Source organism: Macaca nemestrina, chromosome 6 (assembly GCF_043159975.1).
Source record: "Macaca nemestrina isolate mMacNem1 chromosome 6, mMacNem.hap1, whole genome shotgun sequence".
Classification (NCBI taxonomy): domain Eukaryota; kingdom Metazoa; phylum Chordata; class Mammalia; order Primates; family Cercopithecidae; genus Macaca; species Macaca nemestrina.
The window spans coordinates 68,268,366-68,283,474 of NC_092130.1; the positions used below are offsets into that span (position 1 = coordinate 68,268,366).

Sequence of the window (15,109 nt, forward strand, 5' to 3'; positions counted from 1 at the left end):
TGTGACTGTTATTTCTAAGAATAAAGCTTGATCAAAGTGTGGTGTGTCTAATTTGATGAACATTCTTCTTGGATTTCGAAAGTATGGGTATGTTGGTGGTTTTCCAGTGCATTGTGGCTGAAATGAAATATGTCACCGCAGGATTTCTTAATTTTTAAGATTCGACCTCCTTTGATTATCTATTAAAATCTCAATCTCTCTCTCTCTCTCTGTCTCTGTCTCACACACACACACTTGCTTGCACATGCATGTTTAACCCTTCTGTGCAGATTTCAGGCTGATGTTCACGCTCATCAGAAATGAATGCTGTTTTCTTTATATTACCACCAATGAAGATTTTGGGAAGAATTCTGTACTCTGTATTAAGAAAATGACAAGCATTTTTACAATCTCTGTATGTTAATCAATGTATTTTCAAACTACACATGTGCTTAGGAGATCTTGATATGACCCCAGTTGGGTGGTGGCGGCCCCATTCTCTTCCTCCTACCGACCACTGCTCTAGTTCCCTTTGCTTTGGATGGAGAACTGCTGCCGCACAGAGACATTTTACCGTTTGTGAAGGGGATGCTGTTTAATCTGAGTGCTTATATTCTCAATAACCTCTTTAGGGGTTTCTGATGAGAATTTTTAATATATGCTGGGACATAGGGGATAGGCTATAATGAGCCAGAATGGATTTGGTAAATGAAATTAATGTAAGTATCACTTCAGAGTATAAAATTTTGTCACCAAGAAGCAAAGGCCTTCTTGAAATACAAGGACTTAATGTTTGCATTAGTAAAAAGTATGATTTGTTTTCCCAGTGAATACAGTGAAGATAGTTTGCATCCCTGTAAGTGCAGTAGCTGCTATAAAATAAGGCTCTTTGTTTTTGTGCTGGGTATAGGGGTCAGGCTCCTTGTGAGGCTGAGCTGAATTACTTGAGGACTGCCAAATCCCTGGAGATGTATGGCGTTGACCTCCATCCCGTCTATGTGAGTAACATAACACAAAATATTTTAAGCTGATGACATTTTTCTTAAAAAGTCACTGAGACTCCCAAAGGAAAGTTGCAGTTCTGTTGTTTAGCAAGCAGATGATACTTTTTTATCTATGTTTTTCTAACACAAAGCAGCTCTTGTGTGGATTAAACCCTAATGAGTTTTGCATAAAAATCTGTGATTATATTTCCATGTGTAGAAAACAATTAAGTGGGCTTGAAAACACAATCTGGATAACATATCCAAAGGGCTTAGCTAAACATCAAAACAATATAAAAGTGATGTATAGGCCGGGCGCGGTGGCTCACACCTGTAGTCCCAGCACTTGGGGAGACCGAGGTGAGCGGATCACCTGAGGTCAGCAGTTTGAGACCAGCCTGGTCAACATGGCAAAACCCTGTCTCTACTAAAAATACAAAAATTAGCTGGCGTGGTCGCGGGTGCCTGTAATCCCAGCTACTCGGGAGGCTGAGACAGGAGAATGGCTTGAACCTGGGAAGCAGAGACTGCAGTGAGCTGAGATCGTGCCCCTGCACTCCAGCCTGGCAACAGAGCAAGACTCCATCTCAAACAAACAAACAAACAAACAAAAAGGTGTATAATTGACTGTATTAGACAGAAAACAGGAGGACTTTTCAAAAAACAGATTTTATGGCAGCAAAACATAAATACAGTCACTTGCCAGGTAAAGTAGGCATTAGGCAATAGGCCAGTCGCAACTACTGCTGATTCTGTTAATATGAGGGTTACCACCTACTATAGGTATCATTGCATAAGTAGAAATATTTTTGCAGATTTTTTTCAGTGGTTTATGAAAACTTGCTGAATAGTAGTCAGTGAGCAATTACACTGAATCTGCACTGAGTGTTCCGGATCTGGGTTTTAACCTTTGAGCTACTTCTTTTAGGCTACCAAATGATTATTCTATGCCAATGAGATTAGAATGCCTTTGTCTTTGAATTAAGAGGAGTGTCAGTAGCAGTAGTTAAATTTTATTTGAGAAAATGAGCCAGGTACTTTATTCTTTATAGGAAATGAATTGCTGAAGAGTATTTATAGACTGATTTTTTTTAAATCAATTGGATTATGGAACTCAGTTTTTAAAGAACCCTAATAAAAGTTTCTCTAGTGCAAATAACACTCATGCATTCATTTTGTGCATGTCTTTTGCTCATTAGCATTTCCTCCAAGAAGAAACAATCTCTTATTACTTTTACAGTTAGAAGCACTCCTGTTTAATGTGGCAATAAAAGCTATAGATATGGGGGAAGAAGTAGTTCCCTGATATATTATATTCCAATTTCGTTAGGTCATTAAATGCTTCATAGCACTGTCCTTATACTGCTAAAACTGTAGAATCATTATTGTTTTCCCTTCCCTCCCTTTAGCTACATTAATCTTGTTAGGTTTTTCAGTTTTTAAAAGAAAACATTCTATAGGAAATTTATAAAGAGAGTCTTCTGTGAAATACTTCTACATTTGTATAATGTTTTCCTAATTAGAAATCACCTTTGTTGATGGTAGAAATTTATGGCAAATGAGCTAGATTTATTAGATTCTTCAGTGGATTCCTTTAAGATTTGAACTTTAAGAACTGAAAAGTGGGCATCGACAAGTATTCTTCCAAATGTGTTGCTTTATGTTCTTTGTGAATATAATTTTGCAGGTTACCGTTTATCTTAGAGTAGAAATAATATTATCACAAACAGTTCTGTGCATGTTGTTGGTACCCACTCTGTGACTTTTTCATTTTAATATCCTATTTTAAAATTTGGATTTATGATTGCCTGAAAATAAGGGCTCTGTAGTCTTTACCAGAAGAGATTATACTTTTACATTTTTGAGCAGTCTTAAAGTTATAGGTGGAAGTAGGAAGAAACATGATGGAGACTTCAGAAAATTCAAGTGTGTGTCTGCTAGTGACTGCCTAAACTTTCTAGAGAGAATTGGGGTGGGGACGAAGTGGGTTTCATGATTGTCCACATCAGAGATAAATCAAGCCATTTCAAAAGCACCCTTGATAGAAGCCAGTGGTTCTCAGTCTTTGACTGCACAGGAGTATCACCTGGGAGTCAGTCTTTGACTGCACAGGAGTATCACCTGGGAGTCCTGTGTTTTTTCCTGCTACTTTGGCCTCTTCATTAGAGATTCTGATTTAACTGTTTCTGGTAGTGCCCAGGCATCAGCATTTTAAGCTGCAGAGTGATTCCAGTTAATATGCTGCTAGTGTTGAACACCACTGTGTAAGGAAAGTTGGGTAAGTCACTGGTAGTCCAGGCTCATTTTAATGAACTGAAGTAGCAAGTATGAAGAACACTAATAAAGTTTCTTTTAAAACTTTGAAAAAATAAGCAACAAGTTAGCTACTATCATAGTGTATCTAGCTTTCTAGGCTGATGTCTTTCAAAAATTAAATCCAATATTATAACAAATTATATTTGTATGGTCAATTATAGTTTGACAAAGAGATTTTATGTGAATATGTGATTATAGGCATATGTTTGCTTTTGCAGGGAGAAAACAAGTCTGAGTATTTCTTAGGATTAACTCCAGTTGGTGTTGTTGTCTACAAGAATAAAAAGCAAGTGGGGAAGTATTTCTGGTAGGTATGGCTTGAGAACAGAGTTGGCATTCTATGTTTTGGGCTTATGGGACTCCTTTGTCAGTGAAAGAGTTGGGGAAAAGAAACAGGTATTTTTCCAGTGGTTGGTAAATAAATGAGTGAAATTGGATGTGAGTTTTCTCCTATTGCACCTCAGTATATGTTTTCTCTGTAAATTTCAGACACTGTGATTCTAGACTCTCTTTTCCATGGGAACTATGTGTAGTAGGATTTCTCACCCATTTCAGTATGTGCTGATGGGCTGTGGATCCAGGACTATTCTGACTTTTAGCTCCAAATGGGGATGATTTGGAGACACTGGGAAGCCTGTGACCCTGCACTGCGTTTGGGAAGGCGGCACTGCCACAATCTGGGGATTCCAAGGTCATTGTGCATTTAGTGGAAAAGCATAGGACAGTGAGAATGGAGTTTGCATTAGGGTTTATGGGGAACTCTCTCTGTCCCTGTATGTACTGGGTATGGAGCAGTATATCAAGGAGCCAGTATTCAGCAGTCTTTTTCCACTGGACACTTCCCTGATTTTCTGAAAGGTTAATACTTAAAACCAGCAACAACAACATCTGCTTTGTTTTTTAGGCCTCGGATTACAAAGGTTCACTTCAAGGAGACTCAGTTTGAACTCAGAGTACTGGGAAAAGATGTAAGTTTCCAAGCCCTTAGCTTAAATTAGAAGGGGGATGTCTTCTGTGTTCATTTATAGCTTAAAAGACATTGTGAAGAATATTTTCTTCAGCTGCTTCCACATGGAGCCAGGTTAATTAACTCACATCACAACTTCTCAAGGAAGGAAAGGGAAGTGAATAGAAATGAATGAGAGAGTAATGGAGAAATGGGCATTTTAGATTTAGTAAAGGAAAGCAAAACCTTTCTAAGGCAGAGGAGAGAATAGGAGGTGATCATTGTTATTAGTGTAATTTGCTTTCCAGTACTCTCTGGGAGGGTAGAAGGTAGGAGTTATAATCAGAAGGGTATAGCCTGCATTCAGGACTGCCAAAATGTGTTCTAATTTTGCTCTAATGTAAATTAAACAACGTTTTGGGAGTCTCACTTCTGCTCTTTCCCTCATTGAGTGTGATAGACAAACCAGATGGAAATTCTGGATGCTTTCAAGGGAGAATGTAAAAATGCCGGCCTTTGCTTTGCAACTTGGCAGTGTCCTCTGGGAGTATTTGGGTAATGGGCACAAAACTTGTCAGTGACTGGATGTGCTTTCATGCCTTGACGGGTATATTTGAGAAAAATGGTTGAAAGAAGGCAAGGATGTGAAAGCTTCCTTTTGATCTACCTGTGAAAATAATGCTTCCTTGAAATGCTACTACTGTAAGCCATATATTATGGGATACATGAGTGAAAACATGATATAGGAGAATCTACCCTTCTGTTTCTTTGATACTAACTTTGTGCAGAACAAAAACTAAGTGGAGTTTAATTGATTTTCTTGATTAAAGAAAAGTAAATTGGTGCTTAAGCATGCACACATTGAGACAGGAATAGTAGAGCTGCAGCTACATTTGGGCATGGCATTTGGCAGAGTGCCTCACATGTAGTAGGTACTTCATAAGTATCTGTTGAATGATCATTGAACTGATGCACTGAGATACTGTGTGCTGCCAAATCAGAAAACCTGGTGCTACTCTTTGTTCTCCTAATAGGAAAAAAACATTATTTCATCCTGAACTATATGGCATGCTGCCATTTACTGATACAATTAAAATTGGATTTTGAAATTAGTTTTAACAACTTGTAAGGAAGTGAAATTCCGGATTTTTGAAGAAATGATAGTACAGAAGCCGTATAGTTGTCTTATGGTCTAGTTTGGAGGAAATCCAATGTGTTCTTCAGCTCCTGATTAGACATCTCAGTTTTAAAAGATGTGCATTATAATGTAAGACTGAATTAAAATCACTCAAAAAGTAGAGTAGCTAATTAGGAGGGTTTTGTAGTTTTCTCCATATGTTGCCATTCATTACGTTCACATGAATAATAATTCATCTAAATAATAATAATGCAAGGAATAAGCTCTGTTAAATATATTTGAATATAATGTTTCAAGTTTTTTTAGCAGAATATGATAATCAAAAGACTTTTATGGAAACATTACTATTATTCAAAGTATTCTTTCCTTATAAGCTATTTTTGTGAGTGAGGTCCTCTGGTGAATGACTTTCATGTTATTATTACAGTGCCTTAAAATATATGTCTACTACTGTCTCAGGATAAATATTTGGCAAAGTCCCAGCTAATCTGAACTTCTATCTTCTTGGACTTCTTCATGATTAGGCAAAAACAACAGCAACAAAATTGATATCATCGTGTTATTTTTCAAATGACAGTGTCCATCGAATGACCCTGTTTCCTTCGTACTCAGCTCAGGTGTCTCCCATCCTCACCTCATTCCTTCCCCAGCTTTGAGATGAAATGGATGTCTGGGGAGACCCAAGGCACTGCACACTTCTAGGTCATTAAGCTCAATGTCAGTATCTTTAATAAGGTGACAAAGCAGGTCACATAACTCAGAGGCTTGAATTAAAGGGTTTTTTAAATTGCTATTAAGTATCACATTAATTTAGTCAAAGCATTCTATGTCCTAAGTATTCTTGCTTGTGGGTCTTTTATCTATCTCCACCAGGGTACCTCTCTGTGAGGCAGTGATTTACATAATGGTTGAATTAGGTTGATTATTATGGAGGCCTAACCGTACTCACAAATTGAATTTAAAAGCCCCTTAAAACCCATCACTTGGAACAGTAATCACATTCAGCATGAAGAATGGTTGAAATGCTTATTCTGCTGGTTTGCTGGTCTGGTCAGACTTAGTATGGTCATTGCATTTAGGCCAAATTCAGAGATACTTTCATGCATTAAGCTTCCAAATAAGTATCGTTATTTACATAATTTTGTACAAGAAACTAAACTTTTAGTATAAAGATCGTACATGTTCACTATAGAAAATCCAGAAAATACCCTGCAAAGGAGAAAACTAAAATTACTCATTATCCTAACACTCAGAGGTAATGATTATTAATATTTTGATACAGTTGCTTCTAGATTTCACCCTGTCAGTGTGAATGTGTATGTACATAAATGTAGATTATCTCCTATGTGGTTTTGTACCTGCTTTTGTATTTTATATTGTATCATAAGAATTTTCCCTTTTTTGTTAAGTTTATTCATATGTTCCTGCATGGTGTTTGATAAGTTTTCTTTTTATGTGTTTTACTTTTTTTCTTGCTATTGTGGATGCAATCTTTTCTTTCTGTTATTTCTTCTAACTGGTTTTTGCTAGGAGAAGTGAAAGCCATGGAATTTTATTTGTTTATCTCAGATCTAGTCATTTTGTTGAATTCTTGTATTCCAGCTGAGAGTTCTTAATTTGATTCTCATAAATTTTTATAGGTATATCACTTGCAAATGAAAATAATTTATTCCTTCAATTCTACTGTTTATGTTTCACACTTTATAGTGTTAGTCCGAACTTCTAGAAGGGTACTAAGTGATATAGCAGTATAAGGCATCCTTGATTGGCTTTCTGTTTTAATGAAAATATCACTACTATTTTATCACTATGTGTTAGTTCTTGGTTTTAGGAATATGTGTTTTTTACTAGGTGTTGAAATTCTTTTAAGTTTATTATCAGATGGTTGATTTTCACTGAATACCTTGAGAACTAAGACTGCTCCTTGTTTACTCATTCAGCAACTTAGGCTTATTTCAAAATCCGGGCAAGAGATGATAGTGTCTGTATCTCAGTGGATCAAGGTGACAACAGTCAAAATGCAGAGAAGCTGTTGGATTATGGATTTTACCACCAGGGTTTCCTGAATGTGGGCAGATGTGAGAGGAGTCCTGGTCACTTACACGAGTTTGACCTGCGAAGCAGGAAAGATAGAGCTACCATCAGGCGAAGTGGGGAAGGTTATGGATAGAGCAGGCTTGAGGAGGCAGATCAGGAGTCCCGTTCTGAACGTGTTGAATTTGAGATGTCTTTTAGACATACAAGTGGATATATTAAATAAGAAGTGAGCTATGTGAGCCTGGAATTCAGTACCAGAATCTGAGCGGAATATATAAATTTGAGAATCATTGCCATCTGCTAGTTTTTGAAGCCATGAGACTACCTGAAATCACAGGGAAAATGAGTATAAATGAGAAAAGAAGAGAGAGAACCAGCAAAGGAGGCTGAAAAGAATCAGCCAGTGAGGTAGAAGGAACACTAATTATCCTGAATGCCAAGTAAAAGTCACGTATTAAGCATGTGTCAAATGATGTTGATATGTCATATAGGGTAAGGGCTGAGAATGGGCCACTGAATTTAGGAATGTAGGAGATCATTGAGAAGATGAGTTTCAGTGGATTGGAAGAGTGAGTTTCAACCCAACAGTTCCCCTCTTAGGTATGTGTACCCTAGAGAGGGGTTCTGTGCAGCACTTACATAAAAGTCAGAAAAAGAAATTAACCCAGAATTCCATTAACAGGAGAATGAACAAATAAATTGATGCATATTCATTAAGAAAAACCTGTAAGAGAAGTAACAGGAAGATAAGAATTGGAGAAGGTGAGTGTGGACAACTCTTTGGAGGACTTTTGGCACAAGGGGAATCAATAGAAATAGAGCTGGCAGGTACTGTGCCAACATCAAGATATGAAGAGGATGACTTTAAGGATGACACCCACCATGAAAGATTGCAGAATTTCATCAGCTGATGAGATCCAAAGCTGGGAGTTTTAGGGGGGAGGAAAGAGAATGGTCTGAAAGCAGCAATGTGGAGCAGGGAGGATCCTCCCCACTTTTAGGTTCAGAGATGCAAGAACAGTGGAGACAGAAGACACAGCCATCCCTTGAGGGCTGCAGTGGAAACAGGGTCTTCAGGGATAGCGGGTGTCTCCTAGTGCAGGAAGGTGAAGGACATAGGAGAGAACAGACTGAGGAGCGAGGGGGTTTGCTGATGAGAGGTCATGAATTCTGGAGGGCACAAAGCAAGGGTTTCAGGAGTTGGGTAGTGATGAAGAAAGAGGCAAGGGGGTGTGCTGAGCATTATTTGGGGGTGACTGAGATACACAGAGATAAGGAACATCGTGAGAATTGGTCCAGTCGATTGGGAAGGGAATGATGATTGGGTTTCCATGTCTGCCCATTTCCTTTGGAGATGTAGGGTAGAAGACCTAAAGAAGGTGGGTGGTTCCAGTGCACTACCTGGTTCAGCCTGACCCTTCTCAGAGGAGGGCCTCTCTTACCTGTGGGCATGAGCTCAGAGTCAACACTTGAGAATGGATTGAGGACTTGCGGGGAAATTGGGTGTTACATTAACTCTGGACTTCACCCTCCATGATCAGATGTGCGTTTCAGAAAGCACACTTGGCTGCAGGGTGGAACATTCCACAGACGTGAGCACAGGGGCAAACAGGGTAGGAGATATGATCAAGGGGATACAAGAGGGGACTCACTGCAAAGATGGAAAGAAGTGGGCAGATTTGGGAAGCATTTAGGGGGTTAAATTGTTTCTGATTGGTAGCAGATTCATTGTTTTTGTGGAAAATAGGAATTTAGGATAATACTGGAATTCATTGGTTTTGGCAACAAGAGGAAGATGTAATTCCTAACACAGGACTAAGCCCAGAATTCGGCCTGTAGTAAGCACACTTGTGAAATAAATGAAAGAATGAATAAATGCTGCTGTGCTTACTTTTGTATATAATACCTCAGGAAACTAACCTCAGCTAAAGTTACCCTGTGTGACAGGATGTAGAACCAAAAGTTTCCTGGCAACTCTGGCTGTGAGTAATGAGATCCACTTGGCGGAACTCTTGGGCTTGCTTTAAGGAGAGTACACGGGAAGCCGTGATGGCCAGGAGTCACCACTGTTTGTCAACAAGTGCAAGAGGTCTCACGTTAAGCCAGGGGTTCCTTTCACATTTTAAATGGTACTATAGATTTTTAAAAAGTATTTTTATTTGAAAATAATTTAAAATTTATTTGAAAAGTTGTAAAAATTAAAATATTAAAAAGAACATATTCATTTACTGTTACCTAGAATCACTTATGGTTAATATTTTACTTCATTTCCTTTGTTATTTGTGCTTCTTTCTCACTGTACACACACAGGCCATTTTCTTTAGAAGAGCTTGAGAGTAAGTTACGTATGTCATAGACTATAAATATGTAATTGTGTATTTCCTAAGAATAGGGATATTCTCATGTAACCACAGTATAGTTAACAACTTAATACATTAATAATGATATAATACTTTTACCATCTAGCTTCCATATTCCAATTTTGTTGGTTGACCTAATAATGTCCTTTTTAGCATTTCCCCCCTATGCTATAGAATACAGATAACTTCCTTTAATGTGGAACACTTTCATAGCATTTTGTTATCTTTTATAACATTGACATTTTAAAAGAATACAGTTATACCCCACTGTTTTAAAACAGAGAGTTTCTTGTTTCATGTTTTTCAACTGTTTCCTTGTGATTAGACTGAGGTTATGCATTCCTAGATGTACAGCTGCATAGGTGAAATAGTGTCCTTCTCAGGTGTCTCATCTGGGGGCACATGGTGACCACCTGTCCCTCGTTGGCTGTTAAGTTTGACACTCATTACGGTGTTGCCTGATTTCTCTGCTGTGTAGTTCCTGCTTCTCTCTGGCAACTAATAAGTAGTCTGTGGGGAGATATTTAAATCAATGTAAATACCCAGTTCCTCTTTAAAATTCTCTATAAATTTAGCATTCATTGAGGATTCTTGCCTGATCCAGTCTTCTACTAAGATGGTTGCAAAATGCTGATTTTTTCTAGCTCTCTACTCCCTCCACATTTATGAGTTAGCCCTCAGCATTCCACTGAAGCAAGAGCTCTGCCTTCTCTCCCTTTTATTTATCTATTGTCAGTAATTATTAACTTCTATTTTTTCAATGGTTTAAAATATATCGCATACCTATTTATTTTTAATACTTTCAACTTTTATTATAGGTTAAAGGGTACATATGCAGGTTTGTTACATGGGTGTATTGTGTGACGGTGAGGCTTGGGGTCCTAATGATTGCATCATCCAGGCCGTGAGCATGGTACCCAACAGGTGGTTCTTCAGCCCATGCCTCCCCCATGCAGTAGTCCCCAGTTTCTGTTGTTTCCGTCTTCATGTTCATGTGTATTCAGTGTTTATTTCCTACTTACTTACAAGTGAGAACACCTGATATTTGGTTTTATGTTCTTGCATTAGTTCACATAGGTACCTAACTATTTTGCTGTTCAGATTTGGTTAATGGGAACCCCTTCAATCTGACTCCTCTGCCTTTTGGATCTGCCGCCCACCCCCCGCCCATCATTTCAGGGCAAATATCTTCTTTTTTTGCTGTAGTATATTTCAGGTGCATGTTGTATCAGCCCTGCCCCTACCTTGAGTGTCAACCATTCTTCCAAGGAGCTCTGGTTCCTTCTACTGGGAAATGGTCTAGATCTGGGTGCTAGGTGTGGTCGTTGCTACTAGGGTGACTTTGCTTCTTGGCCTTTTCAGTTGACAGAGCTAGGGAATAGATGCATGCATATACACACACATAGACCCTAACACACATATATAGAAATAGAAATACATGTACACATGTGCATATAAGCATACACATATTGATACATAGCTTAGAAATCATGAGTTCACAGCATACCTCCAGTTCCTGTCCATAACTACAGGGTTCTTCCTTATCCTCCCTCATTTTTTATTTGTATGTCCTTTCTTTGGCCATGAGAATCTTGGCTTCCAAAAAAGCACACATTTACTCATTTGCTCAGTTCTATAACACATACCACATAGTTTCAGAATTGCTTTGGTCAGACCACTAAAATGGACAATTGTTTGCTGTTCTTTCATCCATATGCACCACTTTGCCAAGACAGAGGGCCTAAGAGTCAAATACTGTGTTCAAAATTTACTTGGATTGGTCCTCCCTTCCCTTCCCTCCTTCTCACCATTCATGTCTTCCTTCTTCATTCCTGTGCTCATGTATTCATTGGAAATCTACTTAGGTTTATTGTTTCAGGTTGTTTTTAGTTATAGCTCCCTCTCCTTCACATTCTTGTTTAATTTTATTTTTTAATATGTAGAAGGTTAACTTGCTTTCAAAAATCAAAATTACTCAAAGACTCAGAGAATTATCACCAAAAATCCCATTTTCCTTCCATCCTGTTCTGCCATGCTTCCTTGTAGGTAACCAACTTCAGTGTTTTGTAGTTAATCCTCCCTGTGTTTCTTTTTGTAAAGATACACATTTTTTTTCTTCATTGTTTCTTTCCTAAAAGGTAGCATACTGTATGGGCTTTTGTACTGTGTTGGGGGTTTTTCCCCACTTAGTAATAGCTCCTAGAAATTATTCTATATCAGTTCATTGAGAGCTTTCTCATTATTTTGTACATAGCGCTCTATTGAATGTATGTAACATAGTTTATTCAACCAATCTCTTACGCTTGAATATTTAGAAAAAGTTTTCAATATTTTACAGTCACACATTTTTCTTCATTCAGTAATTTTGTGTGTACATGTTTTTGGAGGGATGTCTACAGGTTCAATTCCCAGTAGAGGGATTGCTCGGTCACAGTGGTAAGTGCGTATGTAGTTCTGTTTGGTATTGCCGTATGCCCCTGCTTCACTCATAGTTGTACCACTTTGTGTCTCCAACTACAATGTATAGAAGTCCTGGAACTATAGATTTAATATTTTCCCCAACTATTCTTAAGTGTGGCTGTTAGTAATAATTGGGTCCTGATGCCACATGACAGTTTGATTTGGAATCTTTCAGATTTAGTGATGGACTGTTAGACATGTGATCAAATAAATGTTTTAAGTCCAGGTCTCTCGCTCACTAACTGTGGGCAGTTCACTGAACAACATTTAACTACATTTCCTGATCTGTAAAGTGAGGATGATAATATCTCTTATGAAGCTGCTGTGAAGTTACAAGCACCTAGTGCAAAGTTGGACATGTAACGGGCACACAGAAAAATCCATTTGGACTTCTATGTTCATATCTGTGAATTCCTTCAAATAATAAGAATAAACTCAACATGATAATTTTCAAGGTTTACTGGAATACGATGTAAATATTTTCTATGTTCTGGCTCATATTCTCTCTTTTGGAAGTTTTGGAGGAAAAGAAAAAAGAGGAGAAGCAATGTAATCTAATACATTTTATTCAATTCTAATTTATGCTTCTATGAGCTAGAGTTGTATACAATTATCAAGAATCAACTTATTCATCTGTAAAATGGGTAAGATGGTTTTCACATTTAGCATATGTTTTGAAATGTAACCCACGTAGCTGATAAGAGTACTAGAATATTTTGCTGTTTTTGTTCTTACACTGTGAAATATACATGCAGAAATGGAAATTACTTTTATTCTTCAAGTGCCGTGTGAAATGCACAATGATGTTTCAATTAAAAAATATGTAACCATATTACATGCATTTCAATTTTTTTAAAAAATGTGTGTGTGTATGTATGTGTAGAGGGTTGTTTATAGTGCAATATTTTTTAAACTGGAGTATGTACTTACCATACACTTCCCTGAAAGAAAGTTCTTTGCTCAAATACATTAAAACAACCTACAACCTTACCAGCTCTTGGAGATTCACAGTATATATTAGCGCATTAAAGGTCTGAGTGTTTAGCCCAGTGTTTCCCGTACTTATCTGAGCAAAGAACCCCTCTATGCCAATATTGCAAGACCCTACTGTTGTAAGAAACACTCTTTGGGGAGCATCGTGTAAAGACTGGAAAGAATAAGATCGTGTTTTATTCAGTGTCTAAAATTTCCTTCTGACTTCCTTTTCCAAGTAATGACAAAATTGGTGAATTTTGTTGCAGGACTCACCCTCAATTCATTAGCCAGGTTTAAACTCAGGATGCCTAGAAAAGAGAGCATGAAAAAATATGAGGAAAGTCATTAAAACAGATATTGTGCCCAGGATATCATGTATACCAACAGCGTTTAATTTTTAAAACGACAGTCAGTTTCACCATTTAGAAAGATAAAATTTTTCAAAAGACTTAAAATTTTATAAGCTTTCTTTGGTATCTATTTCCAGTTGGAGAATAAAGATTGCAGTTCGACTACTTGCCTTCCTTTGCATGATCAGTAATTAAGAAGAAAGTTATTTTAGTCATTTGCTTCCAGCCGTCTGACTATTTTTGTTTCTCTCCCTGGAACCTAAACTCAGTTAATGATTGCGAGTTAATGTAAATCTTGTGTGAATTGGATAGAAAGAAAAAAGCAAAAATCTCACAGTACTTTAGACTTGTAATAGTCACACTTCTTTGTAGCCTCTCCCCCCACCTCTGTGGAACATCAGTAGGAAACCTCTCTGCTGTAGACCTTCAGGTATTTATATAGTGATTGCATTTTACTCTCCTTAGAAGTACTCATCTCTTTTGCTCTTCAGTGATGACCTACACCGTGTATCGTGGGTTACTTCTGATGTGACCTTGGATGTGAGCCAGGTTTATAATGGGATTAAGAAAGGTATTCATACCCATAATTTTAGGGAGCCTGGGGAAGGCAGACTGTCCAGTTATGGCTGTTTCCCAAAACAGAAACAGGGAGGAACCTGTCAGAGTACAGGATTGCATTCTTGTGTCAAGAATACAGGCTTAAGAGAGGCAGTGAAATGGGACTAGGCCCAGGCAGAATAAGTGGGTGTGCTGCTGGCAGTGTGAGCCCTTCAGTGATCCTATCAGGAATCCCAGTACCCTTAGAAGAAGCTAGGCGAAAGTAGATTTTTTTCTTTAAGCTTGCCAAGAGAGACATAGTCAGCCAAAATGGGAAAAGAAACTGGGAAGACCAGAGGGAGTTAGGTTGGGAATTTGTTAATATAATACAGGTCCTAAATTCTTACAAATGATGGAATTCGAGGTTTGAGTCAGGTTTACCTAGAGACCCAAGAGGCAGTAATATCTACGTGATACTGGACTTACAAGTGACTCAAGCTTGATTGGTTTATGAAGTAAAAAGAAATAGTTTCAGAGAATAGCTTTGCTTCTGGTATGAAATGACCAAAGCTATGAAGGTATTTGAGTAATTTTACAAAAAGCGAGCATTGGATTCTTGGCTAAAGTATTTTAGTAGGAGATTGGAATGAACTTCTTTAATTAAGCAGCTGTTCATCTTTGTGTGAATGAGTAGAAATGTGCTAATTGGCCATGTTTATCTGGAAAAGGTTTGGTAAGTGAGAGTGGTGGAAAGAGATATTTGAAATGCCATGGCAGTGGAATTCGTGCCAGCAGTTACTGTACATGGCAAAAGTACACAGAATTTATTCAGAATACCTGGCTCCTGTTTCAATTATGTTAAGCCTCCTTTTAGTATTTGGATCATTCTGCCAGGAACAGGATAAAAAATAGGCAGCTTGTCCTAAAGCTCACTATAAGTGGAGAATGAGTTCATACTTGTCGTTTGTACTTGGCAGAAATAATTAGGAAGCCAGTGGGGAGGTGCTTTTGATCCTTTAATATATTTG

The 15,109-nt window shown here is 37.9% G+C and overlaps 1 protein-coding gene across 3 annotated transcripts in view; it reads left to right on the forward strand.

The window, feature by feature from the left end:
* LOC105471132 (erythrocyte membrane protein band 4.1 like 4A) overlaps positions 1 to 15,109 on the forward strand; it is a 258,637-nt gene that overhangs the window by 154,577 nt on the left and 88,951 nt on the right. For all 3 annotated transcript variants that reach the window (XR_011624793.1, XM_024789518.2, XM_011723498.3), the window contains 3 exons: positions 890 to 977; positions 3,497 to 3,585; positions 4,183 to 4,246. Coding sequence is in view for 2 of the 3 variants with exons in the window: in XM_024789518.2 (XP_024645286.1) it covers positions 890 to 977; positions 3,497 to 3,585; positions 4,183 to 4,246 (241 nt within the window). In the remaining variant the exon portion in view is untranslated. The remainder of the gene's footprint in view (positions 1 to 889; positions 978 to 3,496; positions 3,586 to 4,182; positions 4,247 to 15,109) is intronic.